At 37.8% G+C, this 25409-nt stretch overlaps 1 protein-coding gene across 1 annotated transcript in view; it reads left to right on the top strand.

The window, feature by feature from the left end:
- Positions 1-19803, top strand: part of SLC26A7 (solute carrier family 26 member 7) — a 70007-nt gene extending 50204 nt beyond the window's left edge. Inside the window, exons 11-18 of the mRNA XM_055703897.1 lie at positions 2092-2198; positions 4337-4400; positions 9580-9717; positions 11464-11512; positions 14221-14318; positions 17347-17401; positions 17491-17594; positions 19768-19803. Of these exons, the coding sequence (XP_055559872.1) occupies positions 2092-2198; positions 4337-4400; positions 9580-9717; positions 11464-11512; positions 14221-14318; positions 17347-17401; positions 17491-17594; positions 19768-19803 (651 nt within the window). The remainder of the gene's footprint in view (positions 1-2091; positions 2199-4336; positions 4401-9579; positions 9718-11463; positions 11513-14220; positions 14319-17346; positions 17402-17490; positions 17595-19767) is intronic.
- The last annotated feature ends 5606 nt before the right edge of the window (positions 19804-25409 follow it).

The raw sequence follows: 25409 nt of genomic DNA, 5'->3' as shown, positions 1-25409 counted from the left end.
CTTTAATAGTCATCTTGAAATAAGTTGCTAAAGAGAACTTTGATATTTTTATGACTTCTTTGCTGAACCTAGTGACAACCTATGATTTAAAAAAATGTCTGTCATATCAACATAACTTTTTTCTACCAGTTTGATGCTACCCTACCTTAAAAAGTTCTGACTCCAGGCCAGTACAAAGCACTGAACCAGTGACCGACAGATGAGAATATGATTGTTTTGGCTGGTCCTCTACAACAATGGCAGTCTCTGTTTACATTTAAGATGTAAGATATTAGGCTGCTGAAGACCCAGTCAACTAACTTTTGCAGTACTCAGCAGTACTTAAACATTTTGGCTTTGATTCTTCTTATATAGACCTTGTATTTGCATGCTTTCCATTTTATTCTGAGACAGAAGAATTTTGCAGGTCTTGCAGCAGTGATATAGTTACATGTGATGAGGCTCAGGTCTGCAGCTGAAGTGGATTGCTTGGTCTCAGGTGCTGGGAAGGGTTCACGCTTATCAGGACTGATAGTTCTTGATCCTGCCTGAATTTCAGGTTTGTAGTACTTCCCTTAGCCCTTTCATGTCCAGTAAGCTCCTTCATAAATATATATTTGATTTGTAAATGTTATAATTTTCTCACTGATTAATCAGAACTCAGTATTTGTTGCTTATAAAGGTATTCTTTGCAAATATATATGCAACAATTTGTAAAAGATGTAATTTTAAAATATAACTGGAGGTCAAGCACCATTTCAAAGAATGAACTAACTCTTTACCTAGCAGCTGTGCTGTAGAAGAGACTGCAAAAACCTTTTGCAACGGCTTAGAGTTTTGAAGACGGGGGAGGAAAAGGTTTCTTGGTAGAGTCATGTAACACACTGTCCTCTGTGAAGCACAAATTAGTATGGTATGACTTATACTGTATTATTCATAAACTAACTGTTCTGAAATCTGCTTGACAAAATTCCTGTGGTTAAGCTGAAAGTATTCTATTGTCTCTGGCTTTCCTGAGCTGAGTGAAAGCATCAGAAAGGATAATTTTAACACTGATTGTGCCATTGTAACATGATCTGTTCCTCTGCGAACATTAACAAGAAGTGCTGTAATTGTTGAAACAGGCACCTGTGGAGATCAGTATATCTAGAGGAGTGAAAATACTTTCCATTTTTCTTTAACACTTTTTATATAAAGATTATGTGGCAGTCTTTGCTTAAGGCTCCCTCAAGGAAAGAAATTTGTGCTGACATTAGGTTGCTATCAGAAATCAAGTAATTTGTTCTTTTCTCCTTTGAATCATATCTGGATATTTCTCAGCCCTACACAACATTGATGCATGGAAATATAATTGGTCATTTCTGTTTAGAAAATATTTTTTAAAAATTCAAATGTTAAAATCTTTTGGTTTTTTTAATATTTTAAATTCCTTGCCAAAGTGATGTTTGTTTCAGATACTCTTCTTTGTATTTTTTTAATTGTATTTAAAATTAACCCAAAGTTTTATTAATAAATATTGAAAGATGGGGAAGTAATCTGAAATCTCACCATTTCCAAATGAAGAAATTAATTCCCCGATACTTTTTATTTGTTATAGAATTGGTTTAGGCAGCTGTACTTTGATAAATGCCACTTTTAATTAACCTCTTTGCAAATTATGATTCTCACTTACACAATTAGTGGAAGAAGAGCTCTCTGTTTTTGACCTTTAGGGTACCTCATTGTGTAAAAGGAAAGGAGGATTTTAAATGGGTGCAGTGAAGAAACTGACAAAACCTTTGAATGTGAAAAATAAATACAGGTTTTACAAAACAACTAAGTTCGTTCTGAGTCATGCTGTTAGTGCAACTACATATGCTATTTTAAGTAACTCTGAAAGGAGCCTCTGTGAGCATTGGCATGAGTAGCGCCATGTCATATGTGTTCTCCCATAGAGGGGCATTTTTTCAAATCACTAATTCAGTCTGCAATATCTGCCAGTTCAAAGATCCAAATGTTCACCTCTGAGAAACTATCTTCATTTTTAAAATCTTTATTTCTGATTCATAAAATGCACATTGTTACAAAAATGAAAACAACTAATCACCTCTTTCTGTTTCCCTCCTTTTAAAGATCATATGGGTTAGTACCTATGTGTTTACAATATGTTTTGCTGCTAACGTGGGACTGTTGTATGGTGTTGTCTGCACTACAGTAACCATGATTTTCCGCTTTCCCAGGTGAGAAACAATTTATTGAAATGTTCTAGTAGCACATCATTATGTCTTCTTTCTGGTGCCGCATTGCTTCACAGTCAGGATAGACATACGGTATACTAAATTTAACAATGAAACCAGTTTTTTAGTTGCAGAAAATATAGTATACTACAATTCAAAAGAAGTCAAACGTGTATTTCCTGTAGGCTAAGGATCTCCAAGACATTTCATACTATGGTATTATTTTGTGATTTCTCTTAGTATTATACATCTGTATGATTCATTAGGTAAAGGTAGCATAGGATCAACAGGAAGATCAATAAAATTATTTTTTTCCATTAGATATTTGTTTGCTCCTTAAGGAGAAACTGTATCTGGCAAGTCTTAATAACTAGGCACCTTTGTAAACTCCTAGGAACTATGTTGCACAGGAGTTGATCGTTGACATTTGCACTTCTAATATTTATTGATGAAACATAACTGCACAACTATTCTAACACCTAATAAAAAATATACGTTCTATGTATGAATTAGAAAAGTGAAGACGAAGAAACAAGCAAACAGAAATTCATATGTTCTTTTGCATGCATTACAGTTGCTGCTTTGGATCATGAGTAAAGGAAAATATCAGCTAATGTTCATGATCATTTTGTGCTACACAATTAATCCATAGCTCACCAGTACTAGAAATGACTTGCTGCTTGCAGGCACTTGTTTGCACGAACATTGAAATTAAGCACAATACAGACAGCTCGATTTAATGCTTGTTAAAGTTAATAGCTCTGTTCTCATAGGGTAAGTTGCAGAACTACCATGAAAATAGCTCAAAATTGCACAGCAATTACAAATTATAGAAGAATGGTTTCTGTTAAAATCAATCAGTACATTTGTGGTAACCTTCTTCTACTCAGCCAACTAAACTTTTGATAAATTCTGATGGTAAAGGAAAAGGCAAGTTTTCACATTGTTTACGTCTGAGGTTCTCCAACAGCAGAAAGGGAGGGATATCTGACACAAAAGACTGTGGTCCTTTGTTGCCTAGTCTACCAGAGACCTCAGTCTGAACGTGCACTAATTAAAGTAAATAAGATTGTTCCCAGTGTTTTCTGTTCTCTTCAGTCAGGTTGCACATGATTGTCCCTGCAATCTAAAGGCACTGAACAGCTAATAGACCTAAAATCTGTACTGTGCTGATGAGGTTAGCAGGAGAACATGTAGTAAGCCATGGGTAAAGGTGTCAGCAAAAGCGAAGCAAGAAAAATACCATAGATGATTTATTGTGAAGTTTCTGCTCAGATGCCAGAGTATTGGACGTAGTACATTATATATCAGAATGTATTAAAACCAGCAGCAGCTACAGCTTGATTTATGCAAACGGGAGAGAACAGCTGACTTTTGCAAGCCTCATTTAGCCGACCCCAGTACCTGCAAATACTCCTTGCACATTGACGCATCTAGTAAATGTTTGTATTCTGGTATTATTTCCATTACCTGCTTTAGGCACAGAGCTGTTGATAGCTGGTTTTGTAGTCTTCTTGTTCTGCACAAGGGATGTATTGAAGCACAAGGTCCTACACTGAGCTGCCTTGTCAAGGCAACGTCCTCTTTTCACTGGCTGTGTAGAGAGCACAGGGGTACTGGCTTTTCCAGTTAGGTCCCTCACTTTGGTAACTAGAGTGCAATGTTTAAATGACAAATAAAATGTCCTTAGTTTTCATGGCCCATAGCTCTCTGTTATCTTTTCTTTTTTTTTTTTTTCTTTTCCTTCCAATATGATTTTGCAGGTAAAAAAATATTAATTATACCTTTCTAATTTTGAAGCCGTGGATTATGTTTTAGCTACTTTGACTTAAGAATAGCTCTCTGGCCAGCTACAAAACAGAAATTTAAAATTAAGATTTTATTTACCATAAATTTCCATTATTCATATCTTCAAAGTGATATATTGCAACTTTAAAATGTGCCTTTTACTCTTCAGCTGGATCATTATCACACACAAAAAAAAAAAAAAAAAAAAGCTATGTATGCTTGAAAATATGTATGGATTCATTGCCACAACTTTATAAAGTTCTATGCTGTAGTTTTGGGATGTGTCTCTTGCTGCTTCTGTTCCAGACTGCTAACAATTTGCCTTACAGAATTTCTCTGTGTATTGATTACAGAGCAAAGACACTGAACTTGAAAAATGTGAAAGTGGAATATAAATACAAAACAGAAGATAATTGTGTAAGTTTTGTGTGTGTGTGTGTTCCACTCATTCAGATTTATGTATTTTCTCTAGTTGGTTACCAGATTGTAATCAGTGAGCCAAGGGAACATTTTTATGGTATGACCATTTGAAATCTAAAGCCAGTATGAAGTAGTAAATACAAAAGCAGTCTGGGAATCAGAAATTGGAATATTTTCCTGGTTCTGTTTTTGGTGTACAAAGTGAAGTTAGGCAAGTCCTGTTAGATCTGTCTATCTTTGTTTGTTTGTTACTTTTAAGTTAGGAATTGCTCTTTGTAAAAGTTTCTTAATCCCAAAGTCTAAGGAAGTGTCTTGGCAGCAAGGGCAGGGGCCATCAGAGCAGACAATAGCTGTCTTTATATTCTTATCAGACTTCCTCATTTCCTGAAAGTCCTTTGATATTCTCATCATCTGCAGTCTCTTTTCTGACCCCTTTTCTGCCACCAGCCCCTTGGGATCGGACTGTCCCAGAGGATACTGTGTGTGGCTGGGGAAGGAGGGACAGCAGCATGAAGTTGTCACAGACTGCTCCACACATCTCGCCACTGTACCCAAACAAGGGTACCCTCATGTGAAAACTGAATGGAACAATCTCTCCCAAAGACGGTGCTTTTAAAATGCGGTTTCTTACAAACTTAAACCTACCAGTCAGAGATTTTAAATTATTTTGGTTATTTTCATTGCAATTATCATTGAAGTTTCTTGTGGTCATGCCTATGGTAAGAAAAGAGGGGTAATGACCCAGAGAGGTGAACTCCCTCCTCTGAAATAAAATGGTAGGTCAGCAGCCAAGAGAGAAGTAGAACCATGTGTCTTTTCAGTGCAGAGCTCCATCATTAGGACATTGTGCCTTCTCACCGTAGCAGTTTCAACTATGTCCTCTTTCCTAATGCTTATGAAGGGTCTTACGTATCAGTAAGCAACATGCTTAGCAGTTATTATCTCACCATTAAGAAACTGTCCTCTAAAGAACTTATTTTTTCTGACAAATGTTTTCCATAAGATCTATCTGGGGTTCAAAATCTAAACTTGGCTCAGAGGCATTTACTGTTTTGGCATGTTGAACAATGATGGAATGTGAAAGGTATATGAGGATGGGAAGGACTCTGAAATGTGAATTAAAAACACTGTTGTTGAGGTTGGCCCAGATGTCAATTATTAAATCACTTCTCATTCTTAAGAAAAATGTTGGAGTAACTTTGTCAGAGATGGGTTACCAAAATTTGATATGCACACTTTTTTTCATATAAGTTCATAAAATACTTTGTACAAATCCCATCCAAATGTATGTCTTTTTTTTTTTTTTTTTTTTTTTTCAGCTAACTGCTCCCCTGGTTTTTTATCTTAATCATTAAGATTAATGCAAGTAACCAAGTAATAACACATTAGTGTCTGCAGGCAGTGGGGAAAATAACATCTTGTTAACAAAGCAAATTGCTCAAGAGCTTGTTACACAAAACAAAGAAGGAAAATATTTTCAAGCTCTAGAAAAATGCCTTTAATTGAATTTAGAGTCACTGAGCTGCAGCAGGCATTTAGAGTAATTTTTAATGTATGAATATTTGACTGATCCCAGTTTCTCTGGTAAATAACAACTTAGACATAAACAACAGGACTTTTAAACATGAAAATATGCAAGCTTAATGATCTACTCTGCCATTAAGGTCTGTGGATTTATAGGGGTTATTTCATCAATAAGAGAAAAGACAATTTAATGTGGAAAAAATCAAGAGGGTATTTAGAAGCTTATGTGAAACACATTGCATCACAGGCATTCACTGAGCTGAACTCTTACCCAAGCCCAGACAATGCTGTGCAGAGTGCATGGGGCAATTGCCAGTATCCTTCTAAGTGGCAGCGGGGATAGGTCACCTGAGATAATTTTCTTTCCTAGTAAGGACATGACAAAGTCTATTTTTCTCATAACACTTCTTATTAAGAAAGGAGCTAGAACCAAGCCAGAGCCAGAAATAACTTAGCCAAATTTGGTACAGTTGTCCTTGCCCATCTTGGACAAAAGATTGTGTCTAAGTCTGCCATCTGCTTGATTTAGTCTCATAATTTAAGCCTTTCCAGTTTTCCACCTCGTATTTTTGGAAGCTTATCAGCTTCTTGATCATACAGGCTTTGACCTTTGCACATTAGTCTTCCTTTTTCTTAGTTTTCATCTTCCATTCTGCCAGTTCTGCTATGGCACCAAGATGCTCCCTTGTATCCGCACTGAGCTGTGTATAACTGTTTTTATGGGAATCTGTGGGATGTTGGAGTATTTCTCCATTCAAACATATTGCCCTCCATTTTTCACTTACTTTAGATCTTTCTTTCATATAATCTTAGCTCTTTTAATTGCCAGTTAGGCTTTGCCACTTGATTGACCAAAGTATGTTGGTGATGTGATATTTACCACAATCACATTTATAGGTAAATTGCACAAAGTCCCTATACATAGTCTGAGGTTCATTGACTCAGTTTTGGATGTTTGAAATGTTTCCTTTGTGGTGGTGTCCAAGACATCATCTGGTTCCCAGAAGTCTGAATAGAACTCTACAATAAGGGGGTATCTTGTGTGGTTTGTGGTGAAGTTTTCCATTCCTGTTTTGCTTGAAGGTCTGTTGGGTAAACTGCGTATCTTCAATGCAATCCCACACATTTTGAAACTACTTTAAAAAATAGTCTGTGTCAGCTTCACTTACTTGTATTTGAGTGTGACCCTGTTACATGACTTTTGTTAGGAAGAAGAGTGGCTTTTTGACCTGTATTCTCTTGCAAATTCTTGGGTTTTGCTTCCTGATAGCCATTGCCACAAACAGGAGAGCTGATACATAAATCAGATATTTTATTTAAGTAGTAAATGGATATTTTCTGTATCCAGACCCCTTTTTGCACTTAGTGATAGCATACTTTATTGCATATAGCACTTTTGTGGACTGAAATCCTTTTGGAGAACTTCCTGGAACCAGATCTGCTGATGTGCCCTCACAGCCTGCTGCTGACCTGCTGTGGTGTTGTCAGCTGCAGTGTATGCCCATTACAATCAGCAGAATGGTGTCTTTCATCCTGCTCTCATTCTTCAAAAGTGAGCAAAGTTTTTTGTGAGACTGTTGAAGCTGATGATAGGCGATACCATTTTTTGCATGTGAAATCACCTAGTGGGAATCATTGCTGTGCAATGCGGTAGTGCGATCAAGGACCCATTTTTCCCATTTTCCACCTGGAAGAAGAATATTCTGAACTTCTACATGTAACCTAGAGATAGCCAGCTTCCATAAAAGATATGCCTGAAAGGAAAAATAATCCTATTATGTTTTTGGCAACTGGCATTTATGAACAGTGTTGTTGTGACTATTTAAGATTCTCTAGTTGCATGCATGCTGGTCAGGTAGAGAAAGAAGAAAATGCTACTGAAAATATTAGTAACTTTTACAGGCCACACATGATCCTGCTTATTCCTGTTTACAGCAATAGATGTGTAAAAGCTTAATACAGTTATTTATTGGAATATACATAAAGAACTTTATAAGTAGATGTAATATCTTTTACTAGATCAAGTAGTACAACTGGAAAAAGTAAGACCGCAACAACCGACAGACTTTTCCTGAAGTCTGAAATAGAAGCAACAGAAATCAAAGCAACTGTGGTCCACATTGAATTTCGTCTGTCTCAGACCTAATTTGCCTGAGGAAAAGAGAGGCATCTTTCACAACCTGTGGAAAATTGAGAGCTTAGTAGAATTACCTTAATTCTACCTACCTACAAAACCAGTATTTCAGCTGAGATTGTGATTGTTGATATCCAATATATTTATATATAAATATGTGGTGGTTTGACCCTGGCTGTATGCCAGGTGTCCACCAAAGCCAACACTCTATCACTCCCCTCCTCCAACAGACAGGGGAGAAAAAACATAACAAAAGGCTTGTGAGTCAAGATACGAACCAGGAGATCACAATTACCATCAGGGGCAAAACAGACTTGACTTGAGGAAATTAGTTTAATTTATTACCACTCAAATCAGAGCAGGGTAATGAGAACGAAAAACCAAATTGTAAAAACACCTTCCCCCCACCACTTCCTTCTTCCCAGGCTCAGCTTCAGTCCCAGTTCCTCTGCCTCTTCCCTGTGCTGAGTGGCATAGGTGGACAGGGAATGGGGGTTGCAGTCAGTTCATCACATGTTGTTTCTGCTGCTCCTTCCACCTCACACTCTTCGCCTGCTTCAGCGTGGGGTCCCACCCACTGGAGACAGTTCTCCATGATCTTCTCCAACATGAGTCCTTCCCATGGGCTGCAGTTCTTCACAAACTGCTCCAGTGGGGTGGGTCCCTTCCATGGGGTGCTGTCCTTCAGGAACATGGCTTGTAAAGGTGCTTTATAAGTCCACCTTGAAAGAAATAGTCCTTTTTTTGTGGGAAAGGTTCTCTTCTGGAACCTGGGGGTTTCTGACCTCTATCTGATGCCCTTCAGAAATTGTTCTGCTTTGCAATGTCCATGTTATCAGCTACACAGTTTCATTGAAGGTACCTGGTGAACTGGTTGAAACTAATTCAAGGAAGTGCAGAGATGGGACTTGGGTCAGCTGATCGTTCTCTTGTAGATTATTTATTGTGTTGGTTGTAGATATGTCCTGGCAAAGTTTGAAATGTGTCACTCAAGCTTGGTCTGGAACCACTAAGTATTTCCATGGAGAAATACCCCTGTTGTACCAAAGCCATCTTCAGATGACCAAGATGAGCATTTCCAGTGTCCCCCAAACCATTCACAGTGTTTGTCCCAAAACCTTATGCACTTTTTCCAGTACATGTGTTTGTGTGATAGAAAATCTTCCCTGTCTGCAAGCCTTGTCTTGCCTACGTTTGGGGATCATACCAACTGAAACAGTGCTACTATTATTTGCCAGATAATAGGTCTTAGTATTATGCATCATAGTGAATATGATTTTTCTTTCATGTTATCTTGAATTAAGGGTATTTTCCTTATAGGTTACTTATATTTCCTTTTTTACTTCAGTTATGTGTGAAGACTGATCAAGATAGTTATCTGTTAAATCATTTTCACAATCCAAAGCTCCTTCTAGGTTGTTATACAGAAATTTTCAGGATTTTTAAAGAAATTAGTTTGGTTTTTAGTCTCCAAACCCAAGATAATCTTTTCAGCATTATGTTTATTTCATTCCACAGGAATCATTAAAACAGGTAAAGATAGTTTCAGTCAACAACCCGTTAGTCTTTCTGAATGCCAGGAAATTTCATGCTGACCTGATAAAGATAATCCAAAAGGATAGCACCAGCAGCCAGGCATGTGAAGATGTAAACAAGGTAAGATGTGCTATATGCTTCAGTAATCATCATGACAATGTTGAAGATCATGATTGCTTTCTTTGCATTTCTTAGAGACTGCAATGAGATACTGAAAGAGATAAAAAAAGGTAATATTGCAAATGATTAATTTAGAATAAAGTTAATCCTTATCTTAATCAGATTCAATATGGATTATTTTCTTATTATTGCTTGAAAAGACTCTCTCTATTATTTCTGTATATGATCTTGTAAGAGACATTAAAGCACTGTCCCAAAACTCTTTAAAAATTTCTGGCAGAACGCACATAACCTCAGCTAATACAAAGCTGTGATTTTAAAAAGACAATGATGAGCTACAAATCTACTTGAACAGAATGTGTTGGGTTTTTTTCCCTGGAAATAAGTCCATAAGAGAGACACTTCATTTCTGTTTCTAACTATAAATAATTCCAGGAGACTTAGAAAGAAGGTACAGACTGGCTAAAGTTTTTCTCAAAGGTAGTTTTTCATTTTCTGCACTGATTGCATTGGAAAAATTAACAGTATACAAATAACATATAACTTGATTTTAGAGAAAATCTTTGTAAGAATAGTATTTTTTGAGTTTATCTGTACATAACTACTGTGACTTCCTACAACATTCCCTAAAAGGGGGAAAAGTGTTATTTATCAACCATTTTGATTAATATATTCCAATACCATACAATGCTTACTGTAGGCAATTTCATGCAGTTTGGTAAATTGGGCTACAAAATTCAGAGCTATTTCTTAGATAGGTTGTTAAGACAGTGTTCAGCAATGTGGGTCTACCACCTCTGCCGTCTCTTGCCAAAGAGTTGTGCTACCCCAACCTACTTTGATGGGTGACTTCTCGTTCAGAAATTCAGCTCAGAAATTGTGCTGCTTTTTTCCTTGATTCTACTAGGCCAACTGATTTGGTTTAGCATGATAACAAACCCCCAAACAGAGGAAAATTACTGAGGATTTGCATGGAATTAATTTATGACTTAATAAGTGTAATAAGTTAATTTAATAAGTTAATGTATAAGTACTTAGGAAGAAAATTTTTATGCTTTGTCTCTTTTGTAAGGTTCTTGGCAGTAGAGCTGCCTGAAATACTGTGCATAAATATTTTTTTTATGGAATAAGAGTCTTTCTGTAGCACCTAATGGAAGTGAAAAAAATTGCATTTTGCATTTTGGTTTTGTGCTGTATTTCTGGTTTTAACATATATTTCTCCTGTGAAATTAACAGTCATATTGAAATCATAAAAACATTTATCCAGGTAAAAGTAATTCCTTAATAAATTTACTTGTCAAAGTGGTTTCACTGAAATATTAGCATAGCAGATGAGAATGCAGCAAGAAGAAAAATGAATCAGAAGATACTCTTATAAAATCACTGTCTAGAATTTATCTTTTCAAGAACATCTTTCCCACTTTTGACCACTTCTTAACCAACCCCTGCTTGCCCAAAAGCATCATGTTCATTATATGCTTTCTAGTGGATCCAAACATGACAATAGTTTGAGACACCTAAAAAGAAAAGCAAAATACCAGTTTGGTATGACTTTAGAATACTGACATACATACCAGCGAATATTACATATCCAATAGGCTGTTGCGTAGAACATGATTTTGGAGAAAAGGAATTAACTTTGATATTGAGAAACAGAATTCCTATGGATTGCATTGATTTTTTCTGGTTACTTTGCATTGGACTAGTTTTCCTTGGTACGTTAATAGTTTGTTGCTTTTATTTCAGTGTGACCAGAACACATTGCTCTGTTCATTTTCCAATGGAAGTTGTCATGGTGAGTTAATTATCTATTAATGATATTAAAACCAAGACAGATGTAAGTGTGCAAAATGGCTCTATACTTTTCTATTTATTTCTAGGTGAACTTAAGTTGTCTGGAAACTAATATTTTCAGTTGGATGAAACATTCAATGAAGCATGAGTGATAAACAGTGTTGAACTTTGTTAACCTTGGCCTAACAGGTTCTATTTTTTTTCTGGTTTTGAATGACTTTTGAAGATTTCAAAAGCAGGAAGCCCATGACAATACCTTTTCTGCAGGAGTCCCTACTTACTTCACAGGAACCACTGTGTGTGTACTGAGACAGGTACACAGTGGTGGGAATCACTTCCCACTTTACTGCCTGGGTTGTCTTCAGACGAAGGCCTAAGAGGCTATTTTGCTAAGTTCTGGTCTTGTTTTTTTGCATTCACAGTGAGCCTTGGATATTAGTATGCAAAAGTAAAAATAGGACAAGATTACAGCTGTGTTAAATCTTTGTGACCTTTAAAGCCACTTAGGAGAAAATCTCAGAAAATGTCAACTGAATTATCAGTGACACAATGGGCACCAATATTGTACAATATATCAATAAAGTATAGAATAAAGAAAAAAACCTAAGGGTTTGCTTTCAATTAAGGATTAAGCTGGATAATTCCACTCTTCTCACACATTGAGAATATATATATATATATATATATATATATATATATATAACAAACCAAAGCACATACATTCCCACAGAAGAGCTGCAGCAACCTTTTGCAGAGGATACTTTATACAGATTACTTTATTACGGATGGAATTAAACCACTGTGTTTATTTAAAACACTTATAAGCATTAAGACCACAGTAGAGAATCTGATTTGGAGGCTGTTGTCTGAATGTTTACATTTATTAACTAGTATCATGACATTTGTATGATATTACAGTGTTTAGTTTACTTGGAGGTGACAGGGTGTTTTTCTGTAACCCGTAGCAACATAATGGTAATGGCTACTGAAGAATATATACTATACTGTAAAATACTAAAAGACTGCACAGCACCCTATGTGTGAGAAGATCTTGACAGTACATATGTCAGTCTTTTTTTAGATGAACTGGTTTCTCATGTTACAGAACTGACAGACAGCACAAGACCTCCTTTCTGATAGCATAAGTCCTACCCTGAGGACTTAAATGCCCTGTTGTTCCTTGTACAAACCAGCCTATGGTGACACTTCACAGAGGCTTTAACACATCCCCCCCCCCCCCCCCCCCCCCCAAAACCCAGAAAGAATAAAGAAAAATTCCTATAAAGAGAAAAACAAACCGTGGAGCTTAAATTTTCAGGAAGGATGGGAGCAGGAGGGCAAAATCTTTAATCCTTAATGGCAGTCATCCTGGAAAATGCAGCAACTTACATGTTTGTCAAAATCTTTCTCCCTCTGGGGAATACCAATTTGCCATTGGTCTGTATCAGCACCAAACTAAACAGCTACTGTTGCCCTTGGCACTGGTTCAGGGGGGGAGCAGGTCTGCCCCTACTCCCCATTTAGAAGCCAGGCAACCTCTACTGCAATGCAGGATGCCAGCTGGGTGGGAAGGTAGCAGGGGTAAGTAACAGGGAAAAAGACTATGTTCTTTTGTTTTGGAGGCAGAGGAAATGTATACAAATGATTACAGTGAGCAGCTAGGAGTTCTCTTACGTCCCTTCTGAGTTTCCATTACAGTGATGTCAAGCAGGAGATTCGCTTTAAAATTCTGTATTTTTGCTCGGTATGTATCTGTTAATGTATGTTGGACAGTACAAAGGCAGTAAATCTCTGGAGGTGTAAGTCCAAAAGGCTTTCAGACTACTGTCAGAAAGGAGTTAGCTCCATTTTAAACCTACACCATGGGGAAATACTGTCCCCTCAAGAGTTTAAAATCTTTACCTCTGTTTTCTTTACATTCAGAATTCCTTTTTTTTTTTTTTTTTGAGTTTTGTACATTATGATAACTATTATGAACATTTGTTCACAGAGAAATGTAAATAAGATGTACATTATTTTCTAGTTTTCCTTTCATGAAAGCCAGGAATCGTTTAGCTATGTGTTAGTTCAGGACACATTTGGAACAGTGCAGGCTTAGCTTACGCACAAGGTGGCCTGAGGTTGAAGTATGAGTATAAGGCCTTCACAAACCATACTAGCATCTTTTTTTCTCCAGCATCACTATGTGATATTATATTAAAAAAAATTAACCAAACAAAAACCAGCACAATAAAACCATAGGAAAATGAAACACTTCACTTTACATATTTTTCTTCATTATGGGCAGATATTAGTTAAGCCATAGACAGGTGTTTAAGCACTACAGAAATAAATGTCATATCAGAACTTAAAAGAGAGCTATATTCCCTGTGTATCCTATGTAAACTCTTCCAATCCAGCCAAGGTATTATCCTGACTCATTTAGAAAATCAATTCTAAAGAAGCAGTTCTTAAATTCTTGAAAGACTATTCCTGTCTAAAACATCTCACTAATAATATGTTCTGCCCATCATCACTCCATCTCATTGCTTTGAAGGTCCTCCATTTGTGCTTGTAAAATATGCCATATGCTTAATGATACCCCAGTACCTAATAGTAATTTTTAATTGTGATATTCTGAGTTTATTTTGTTGAACTATCATTATTCTTATACACATTTCTTGACTATTCTCCCTTTTAATTAAAGTTTTTCGTTTATCAAATGTGTAGGTGAGTCGCAGTCATGTCACACTGAGCGATGTGTTTTGATACTAGACTGCAGTGGACTGGATTTTTTTGACTACACTGGAATATCAGTGCTGCTTCAGGTATTCATAACATCAGAAAATTCTGTACATGGAAATATAATTATACATATGAGTTATTGGGGCAAGCTTCTAGTCACTCCACCTATATCAGTGGATAAACGTGTCACTCATGGAAAATATGAACACAGATTTGGTATTAAACTGCACTGTGTTTATATATAAAATTATATGAAAAATAATTCTAAAGATTTTGAGTGACATTCAGTGCAAATATAAATATCTGTATAGAATGGAGAAGTGTTTCTGAACTTTTTTTTTTGAAGTTTTAAAGATGTTTTAGGTCATATTTGACCCTGTCATGTCAGCTGAAGTGGAGCCATGTATAGATTTGCTCCTTTAAAATTTCAGCTTTTAATTCTGTGATTTTATCTGTATGTCCTGCTTTCTGCTAAGTCTAAGGTCTTAAAAATCTCCATGTTTTCTCCTGTGGGCTACATACCTAGCAAGTTGGGTTCCTCAGGCATTACAGGAGCTCCAAGAAGCTCTCAGAAGACTAAACCCAGTAATCATTGGTTACTGTGATGAATGGAGTTACATCCAGTTGGCAGCTGGTCACAAGTGCTGTCCCCTGGGGCTCAGTACTGGGGCCAGTCCTGCTTAATACCTTTATCAGTGATCTGGATGAGGGGATCGAGTGCACCCTCAGTGAGTTGGCAGCTGACACCAAGCTGGGGGGAGTGTTGCTCTGCTGTTGGGCAGGAGGCTCTGCAGAGGGATCTGGGCAGGCTGGACCGATGGGCCGAGCCCAGTTGTAGGAGGTTCAACCAGGCTCAGTGCCGGGCCCTGCCCTTGGGTCACAGCAGCCCCAGGCAGCGCTGCAGGCTGGGGCAGAGCGGCTGGGAAGCTGCCTGGGGGAAAAGGGCCTGGGGGAGCTGGCTGACGGCCGGCTGGGCATGAGCCAGCAGTGTGCCCGGGGGGGCAAGGGGGCCCACAGCATCCTGGCCTGTATCAGAGAGTGTGGCCAGCAGGACCAGGGCGGTGATCGTCCCCCTGCACTGGGCACTGGTGAGGCCGCACCTCGAATCCGGGGTTCAGGTTTGGGCCCGTCGCTGCAAGAGGGACATTGAGGTGCTGGAGCGTGTCCAGAGAAGGGCAACGGAGCCGGTGAAGGGTCTGGAGCACAGGTCTTGTGAGGAGCAGCTGAGGGAGCTGGGGGTGTTTAGTCTGGAGAAAAGGAGGCTCGGGGGAGACCTTATTGCTTTACAACTACCTGAATTGCAGCGAGGGGATTGTCAGTCTCTTCACCCAAGTCACAAGTGACAGGACAAGAGGAAACGGCCTCAAGCTGCACCAGGGAAGGTTTAGATTGGGTATTAGGAAAAATTCTTCACTGAGAGGGTTGTCAAGCATTGGCACAGGCTGCCCAGGGAAGTGGTTGAGTCACCATCCCTGGCAGTATTTAAAAGATATGTAGATATGGTGCTTAGGGCCATAGTTTAATAGTGGGCTTGGCAGTCCTGGGTTAACAGTTAGACTTGATGATCCTAAAAGTCTTTTCCAACGTAAAATGATTCTATGACTATGATTCCACATAATGAGCGATTCTATATAGTGGATGAAAAATTGTGTTCAAAAGCTTTTTCTTATGTTTCCATTGTTGTGTAGCAGGTACAGGTTTTAGTGGATATGCACAGTTGGATTCATGCAATTTTTCTAAGATAGAAGACTAGATTTGGACTTGGGTTTCAGCCCAGGCCTTTGCTTATCCTAAACATCTTCTCAGTTTACTGCAGTGATTAAGCAGTGAAGTAAGTGCTGCCTCAAAAATGTTAAATTAAAACTACATATATAGGTGGGGATATATTCAAAAAGAAAATTGGAAAAATAAGGTTAGTGGGAGTTACTCTTTACAAGATCACCCCTCAAAGTATAGGGCATTCAATAAAGCATTAATTATAAAAAAATTGTGAAATGATTTCCAAAAGGTTGAAGAGAGCTCGGAACTACAAATTATGTCAAAGAAGTGTTTGACAGTTTTTTGACAGGTAAGCCTGTTGTGGGCTGTGAAGTGCACAGGTTGGGAGTGCAGCCTCTGAGTGAATGACTGGTCCAAAACTGAGTTACTCAGAGGAGGAGCACATTCAACATGTCCTTGTTGTTACACTCCTCGAAATATCATCACTACTGCTAGGGTTGGAGAGATTTTTAGACTAAGTCAGGCTTTTGGTTTATTTTTAAAAATAGAGTTTTCTCATGTGGTTCTCATTGAATCTGTTCTCTCAGCATGGTTCCACTTTACATGGATTATTTAACCGTTTTTTGAAGCAGGGACTGATTTGGATGTTCCTTATCTCCCAGGAAAAGGCCCTATGCTGGTTCTAAAGTTATTTTCACTTTTTCTTTTTTTATTTTTACTTTCTAGCTTACTGAATACTTAGTCTCTGTAAAGTTGAACATTTCACAGAATCACAAAATGGTCAAGGTTGGAAGGGACCTCTGGACTTCAACTAGTCCGACCCCCTGGTAAAGCATGTTCTCCTAGAGCAGGTTGCACAGAATTGTGGCCAGGCGGGTTTTGAATGTCGCCAGAGAAGGAGACTCCACAACAGTTCTTTGTAAAGAAAGAATAAAGAACAACTTACTGTAGAATGTAGCATGATGGTTATGGTGCTTTTCTGATAGACTGACAAAAGTCTTAAAGTTTCTTAGATCTGATTCCTGTCTTGTGGACTGGTAGGTAAGCATAAGGAGAGGAGATGGGAAAACTTGCTAATAAAGAAGATAAAGGAGAACTTGGGGAAAAAAAAACCCTAAAAAATATAGTAAAAAATGCAAAATTGTCAATCAAGTTCAGATTTATTTTTCAGCAGAGCCGTATAGAGTACTTTGGGGAGCGGGGAGGAAATTGGTGTGGATTCGTGGTGTTTGCATTATAGAAGGGCTCGCTCTGGTGGCTGCTGGCAGTATAGCTTCAACAGCAGCACTCCATGCACTCTGCCTTGCTTTGAATATGTTATTTTTTTGCGTATTTTATTCTCTGTTGGTATTTTACACAGTTTTTTTGAATTTCATGTTTTCACACATATAGATTTACATGGACTGTAAAAGCAGACACATCGATGTGTTGCTAGCACACTGCAAAGGCAAGTATCAGCTTACTGCAAAATTCTTAACATAATGGTTTATCTATCCTCACTACCTTATCAGTACTCATATGTTTGTTTTATTGCAGCTTCCTTGATAAAAGCAATGCAGCATGGTGGAAATCTTGAATCTGAAAAACCTGTCTTCTTTGAATCTCTTTCTTCAGCAATTGATGCCATTCAAATTCACAGGGTGAGACTTACAGCAGGGGTAGGTGAAGTGGAGTGCTTCTTCTCCACACATGATGCTCACAGCAATTTCTTAAAGTCTGGGAAAATCTTATTTACCCAGTGTTCCGTTTAGATAGAGATTTTTTATCTGTCTATTCTCTACAACTGCTCCTCAGCATCTGGATTGCAGTTACCAAATTGTTCCTGCTAGCGCTCTCTTCCCATCACCATCTCTCCTTTAACAACAGCTTCTCAGTCTTCTAAATCCAGAGATGCTGTGTTGTGGGGCATCAGTCTGGGTGCATTCTCCACTGCAAAGTGTAATGTCATCTAGAAACACCTAATACAGCCTCTCAGGGAGGCAAACTACCTCGCACCCAGTTCTGCATTTTTGAAACTACACTCATCCCTTCCTCAGCCTGGCTTGCTTAAATCAGCTTCACACAGCACTGCACTGTTCTGACCGTGATGCTTCTGGAGCCTTAGCAAGTTTGTTTCAAGCTAATAAGTTTGTCACTATCCTGTACTGTAGTGTGCTGTGCCTGCTCACTGATGGATAAAGGGGAGAAGAGTTGCATGAGGTGGAAAAGAGAGCTAGACGGAGAAGGAAGGCTTGGCTCAGAAACTGAGGCTTGAGGCTTGAATATGCATTTGCTTGAACATGTATTTACTTGCTCAATAATTCTTGCATTCCTTGTTAAAAGGCTGTAAACCTGGGCTTTCCTCATAAACCACGTGAGCCTTTTCCATTGTAATCCCAACGTAACTGAGCATGCATTACAAGTAGTGTGCTTTCCTATGGTTTTATTTATGATTCCAAACATGGCTAGAACTTGGCTCAGAGCCTTCTCCAAGAGACATTAAAACTCATAATGGTCTGTGGTTTAGGGTGGGTTTTTTTCTTCACTTTATATTTTACTAATTGAATTAGAGTTGCTTATGGACAAAATCACTTTCCATTGATTTATCTCGATAAGGTAAGTTGCACAGCTGATCCAGTGGATTGACCAGAAAAAACATGTTCTCTTCAGAGCTTTTCAACATTTTTCATTTTGTTGTTCTCAAAAAATAATTTACTGAAATGGTAACTGCAGGGCAAAAATAATGGGGATGGCTGTTGAATATTTTGTCTGGGTCTGATTAGATGAATTAGGATGATTGTTGTGTTATAAAATGTCTGCATTCTTTATAGACATTAATTAATGTTCCTATATTGTTGTAAGATATTTATGTGCTAGCATTTCCATCTTACAAAAATGGGATAGGGACAGACCAGGACAAATGTTCAAAGAGAAAAGGCGGAGTTAGAGCTCAGAAGCCCACTTTTCTAGGAACTGATCACGTGTTTCTACCAGAGCTGCTAGGCAAATCAAAACTCTGAATAGTGGTTTAGCAGATTAATCCAAAAGGCTCACTCACAGCCTCAAATTTTAAATGTAATTATGAACTGTGTATATGTGCTGCTGATACTTCTTCAGAGTATTCAAAGCATGTGCTTTGGGGTTTTTTGTGTGTTCCTTATGTTTAACACCTGAAGATAAGCTGAACAGGAGTAAAAAGGCAGAATGATTGCAATAGCAGCACCGCACAATAACTGACACAGTCTGTGTACCTCTCTGTGTCTTTTAAAGATGCTAAGGTCAATAGGAATTTTGAGTATTTCCATGACGGAAAAAAGGCAGGATAGAATGGGATGGGATGGGATGGGATAGGGTAGGGTAGGGTAGGGTAGGGTAGGGTAGGGTAGGGTAGGGTAGGGTAGGGTAGGGTAGGGTAGGGAAGGGAAGGGAAGGGAAGGGTAGGGAAGGGTAGGAGGAAGGAGTTGGAGATTTAGGGGAAGTCTTTCATTCCAATTTACATTTGAGCCTCACCCCACAGCAGGAAATAGTCTTTCACTGGCAGAAAGGCAGAGGCAAGAGGCCTTCATGGTTCCTTTTAATCTCTGCTGCTGTTTGGAAATGCAAAGGTGCTCTTATCTACATTCTCCAAGGATAATGTTTTGTAATGCTCGTGTTTATGTTGATAAGTTGATGAGAAACTCATCTGTTCATCCTCATCATAATTTTTTTAATTTATTTATTAGTCTTTATAATGGTGGCATTTTCAAGCCAGCACTGCTTCATTTGCTAATTTTGCATTATATTCTAGGAAAATATTATAATATGGTTTTTTTTTCCTGTTTCTCCCCTATTTAGAATTACAGCAAGTTTAGTGAACAGAGTGAAGTGTGATGTCAACCCATTGAATATGGCTAGTTTAATCTGCTCATATTCAGAATGAACTACACCATGGTTTCTCCTTAGCTTTTTTCTCCAGGAGATCTCGTAGATGATCTTTTGTATGCCGTATGTATTTGCTACATTCACTAATAACTGATCTGCCATTCAGAGAAAAAAAAAAAATCTTTCAGCTGCCATCACTTGGAGAATGTTCATGCAATTCTTCTATAGTGGTTTTATATAATATTTTTATATACGTTTAGATACAAATTATTAGAAAGCAGACACGAGGTACTGACTGCTTACCAGTGAGATATATTCTTTTAGATATCTTCTATTGTAACATTAGTTGTAATACACATCTGTATTTTTGTGTATGGAATAATGAGATGTTATGAACTCTTAAAAATAGTGTGTTATAATCAATACAGTAGATGCAGGAAGGCACAGAACAATGCATACTGTTTCTAATGGCTTTACTTACCCTTCCTTCTGTTCAAGACAGCCATTTGCAGGAACAGCATTGTATCACAGCTAACGTATGCTTCCATTTTTCATACTTGGTTTTGTATGCTTTTTAATGCCTGCCAGGGTCAGTGGGAGCACTGTATATTCAGAGAAGGTAGATGCATGTTGGCTAAGTGCACTGACTTGCCTCCCCCTCCAGTGGCTGTCATGAGTTATTATTATGGTTTGCTACATTTTCAAAGCCACAGGTATTCTTTAGCTCAGATTGAAGAGGAAAAACTGGTAATATTCTTCCAAAACTTGTTCTGCATTTCCATTCTGAGCTATGATTTGTTCGGTGTTGAAATCTTCAGCTGTGGTAGCTGAGATGATAGCGGAGAGACACATATGGTGTGTGCCACATTTCAGCCCAAATCCTGATGTGCAGTGCTATGTGGAGCACACAAATGGGGTGGAGGAATTCACAGGTTGAGTATTTGGCTTGTAACTATTGCCAGCAATCGTATCAGATTATGCTGTCATATCAGCATCATGTTATGTGGCAACATGTATGATTTTTTTCTTCTTGCCTTTGTTGCCATACATGAACACTAGCAGTAAAACATGAGTTGAGCAAAAAGCAAACAAAAAACGAGAAAGGATGAGGAAGTAGGATTTTTCCTCGCTGACTTAAAAAAACTATGGAAGGTAAAAGGTAAATGAATATGGCACAGCCGCAATGGCCATCTTAGTATTACAGAGAGGAGAAGTACAAGGGTGTTTCGTGCACCTGGAGCGTATAGACAAAATCTAATGCTAAGTATCCTGTTTTCAGCAACAGTTACATATGTATGCTTGTCTGGACTCTCCTTGCTCTGTCTGCCCAAAGCAGCTGCCTGCTTCATAGAGTGATTTTCACATCTCCGCATAGTTGTGTTAAGGCTTTTCTTCTGGTATTGGTGAGTCCACGCTTCTAGAAGACAACGGGAGAGAGCCATGGGTTTTTTTACCCTTTCAGTCATAGGTGACTCTTGGAGTTATTCCCCACTTTGTCCCACAGATGACCAGAATTGTTCTGTACATGTTCTTCTGAGACTGCCTTCGTAATTAATATGCAAAGGGTTGATTAGTAACTGTGAGATGCTTGCTGTACACAGGAGAAATAAGTTCTGTATGTTGTCCCAAGTGCATTCATTTCAGATGCTGTAGTTGAATGCAAATGACTCATTACATCCTCAGACTCAGTAACAGACCATAACATTTGATTAATAATTTCCTCAAACAGTTTTAGTAATTTATTAACTCTTCAGAAACTATTTACAATGTACTTTCATTGTAGAAGCATCAATTTTATGTCACAGCTGAATGGAGATCTCTACCTAATTGCAAACTGAACAAATGAATAAATGGTGTCTTCTCTACCAAGTTCAGTATTTATTCTTTGATGGCTAAATGTTTTTTTCTGAAAATTTACAGATAAGTTGATTAATGAAATTGTTAAAAATAGGTCTTTAGCAAAGATAGCTTCTACCAGGGGACCTCTGGTTTTGTTCTGAATTATCTTGTAAATGGAACAACACAGATACTATTTGTACTATTAGCCCTTGATGAAACCCACTGTATCTCTGCATCGAATTAACAATTTTGTAGTGCTAATCAAAATGGCTCCCAATTCCCACTGCCTTCAATAAGAATAACTTTTCCCAGCTAAATGGCTGGTTTGGGATGGACATTTATTTCCCATTAGTTCAAAGACCTTCTTGTGACACAGTGTCATTTTTAAAAGTGTTTCATCAGTGTAAGACTTCAAATTTAAAGTCTCCTAATGATGTGATTACTGCTTGATTGCCTCTCAGGGCAGAATCAGGGATGAAATACGTGCCTTTCCTTAAAATGTTTAATCATAACTCTAAATTTCCTAACCTTTCAATACTGGGCTTTGGGATACTTGTAATATTCCTGTAACATATTTTACCTTATATAATTAACCTAGATTTCTTTCTATTTCTGAGAATATACATGGTTAATTAGATTCCCTTTCTGGCAAGTGACAGCACTTAGAATAGTTGTTTCTTAGCAGAACAGAGCATTCAAGGGACTTGTGACTATAGCTGCCCTTTTAATTGCTTCTAAAACACCTGTACTGAGTTTAAGCTCCGTCAGACTAGAACTGCTTTACAGAGCCATGGTTAATGGGTGAGGGAGGGTAATTTCTCTTTTGCCATTGACCTAGGTGGGCTAATTACTTCACTACTGAAGAATTTCTCCATCACTACCCCTCTGAGCTATTGACATTTACTAAAACTGGTGATTGCACGTTGCCTGTCTTCAAACGACCTGGTTGACATGCCATCAGTCCTCATGCACTGGTGACTGGGCACCAGGAGATCGCTAGGTGCTCTGCTGGTGGGCTGGGAGTTGCTTAGCGTCTTGCCCGAGTTGTTCTTTGCAAATCCCTAGGGGTGGTGGTGGTGTGTTTCCTTCATTTGCGGAGTCAGCTGATAAACAGCTGCTCAATTCTTTGGTGAAGATTTGAAGGAAATACCCTAAACCTTCTAGATTAAATTTTGGAGGATGCTATCTGTTTCAACCCTTTCCTCAATGCTTCTTTGTATAGACTGTCCACTGGCCTCCCTCTGGCTCTCAGGAAGAATTACTATGTAAATATACAGGAGCTTAACCCAAAACTTCCCAGTTAGTTTCACTAGAATAGAATAAATAGAACAGAACAGAACAGAATAGAATAGAATAACATAGTTCGGTTGAGAGGGACCTACAACTATCATCTAGTTCAACTGCAGTTATTATAAAATAATAGAATATTACAGAATAGAAAAGAATAAACCATATTTATTCTTCTGATTCAGAAGGGCTGAGTGAGCCAAACTCGCCCTGTAGCAAAGAGGCTGCACAAAGTCTGTGTCTCCTTATGGCGGTGCAGACCCCGGTCTTGCCATCCACGTGGAGGTGAATTACAAGACAGTAAAAATAAGGGTTGTCGTTACTGTGCCCTCCTGAGGCAGGCATTCATCTTTCTACTTTCTAGCCTTATTTACTTGAATATCCCTAGGGAGTTTTGAGAATAATGCAAAGTTTTATTAAGTGTGCCTGTGTACATAAGCTTGTGCCATGTTAGAAATATGGGCAGAGTCTGCCAAGTGGGGAGCGCTCTCTGTTCTTACCTTCTTTCTAACGGCGTGAGGGAGAGACTGCACCCTCCAGCAGAAGCTCAAAGAAGTCTTTCATTTATGAACAGGTTTCAGCTAATAAAACCAACAAGTTTAGTATTCTGGGTAGTAAGCAATTCTGAAAATCTAACCATTCACTTTGATTCCCATAGGTATAATTAGGCACTCAGATTTTACATTCCTAAACTCAAAAGGTATGGCTCACCTAGTTTATGAAAATCATTGTTTCGATTTTGAACATTTTGGGGTTTTGTATTTTTCGTTTTGGTGTATTCTGCACTTCCCAGGAAAACATTGATACAAGATTGTTTTCAAGAGATGGCCCAGTATTTTCAGACATTATATTTGCTTGATGTGTTTAGGAATATTTAGCTATTTTTAGGAATTAATTCTAAATATCAGATAGTACATTATGTGAATGAAGAGTTTTCCACAAAAATTAAGATGTGCTAATTGAAGTATATTAAAATGGCGATCTGATCATATGCTTCTTACAGAATTTGTGTTTCACACGTTCCAAAACAAAGCAAGCAATGAGGAAAAAAATAGAGTGCAAACTGATGTTAAGAAATGAATATAGTGACAATTATAAATTAGGCATGAAATATGTAATAAGGGAAACACTGTTAACATTATATTTATGCAAATTAAATGTTTCCAGTTCTCATCATATGTCTTTCATTTTAAAGGTTATTTGCCCTGATTCTATGATTCAAGTGTCACAAGGTCTGGCTTTAGCTGCTTTGACATAATTTATTTGACAGCTCTGTGTGTCATAAATATATAATGTAACAAGGAAAGGTATCTTCACTGTTGAATGAAAACATTAATGCATCAATACTGTGTACGAATATTGTTTGACATTTACTAGTTACTAAAATAAAATACACAGTATGCTTTGAAAATATGGCACTCCTATTTTTGGAAGATACTTTCTTTGTCTACAGAAAGTAGTGTCTCATAAATAAATGAAGGAGTGCAGTTCCAGAGTGGATGCTAAATGGTGCTTTCATCATTAAGATGGATTTTTAGTAAAGATCACATAATCTGTATGTTTCCATATGTTTTACGATGCATTTAATTTTTTTTTCTTGTTTAAATTCTGTGTATTAGCATATGCAACAATAAATTTCTATGGAAATAAATTGGAATATGAGACAATTTACATGTAGCAGGAAGAAAATGCCCTCATTATTTCGATACTTAAAAGACTTTTTTTTACGTTCTGCACTAACCAGTCTGTAATGAGATATGTTGCCTTCTTCAACCTCAAAATGTATTAAATCTTAATAAGGAAAAAGGAGAAATTGTATTAACATTCATAAGTTTGACTACCTCACAGTTCTTAGAGGTGTATGGCATATAACAGATGTTTTTACCTCCATAAGAGACATAGAAATCTTGGGGCAATTTTTCCAATATTGCCTCTATGCATATACAGTTGTTTGAATATGTCTTTTTGTCATTTGCATCAGTAAATGGTGCACCTTATATCCAATTTGTACATACTGATGGTATTGCTTATATATAGTCTGTGGCTTACCCGAGTAGAGAGGAAATTATGGGTAAACCCTCCTCCTCTGCCAACAGTTAGGATGGCATTAATGGAAAATATATTGACATATTTTTTTAAAAAATGGCCTTGAAAGTAGCAGCCTAATTTTTCAAGTCTGGTAATACATGACGGCATTTGCCTCTACCAAAATTAATGCAACCTCTACATTTTTAATTTTACAGTGGCTTGCAAAAGTATAAACAATTTGCCGTGCCATAAACTCCTAGATGCTATACAGCTAAATGTTCTTAATGATACACTTAAAGATAAAGGCTATTTTCTAGAGTTATACTTCTCAATTACACTCACACAATAGCAAGGAAACCACCTTGGAGTGAGATGGCCAAGCAACATCATTCTTTTCATTCCCAGAATGTGCATGCAAAAGCCCAAGATGAGCTCTCACCAGGGACTTGAAAGGTAACTCA

This window comes from Falco cherrug, chromosome 3 (genome assembly GCF_023634085.1).
Source record: "Falco cherrug isolate bFalChe1 chromosome 3, bFalChe1.pri, whole genome shotgun sequence".
In the NCBI taxonomy this organism is placed as follows: domain Eukaryota; kingdom Metazoa; phylum Chordata; class Aves; order Falconiformes; family Falconidae; genus Falco; species Falco cherrug.
This window is presented reverse-complemented; position numbering and strand designations above follow the sequence as displayed.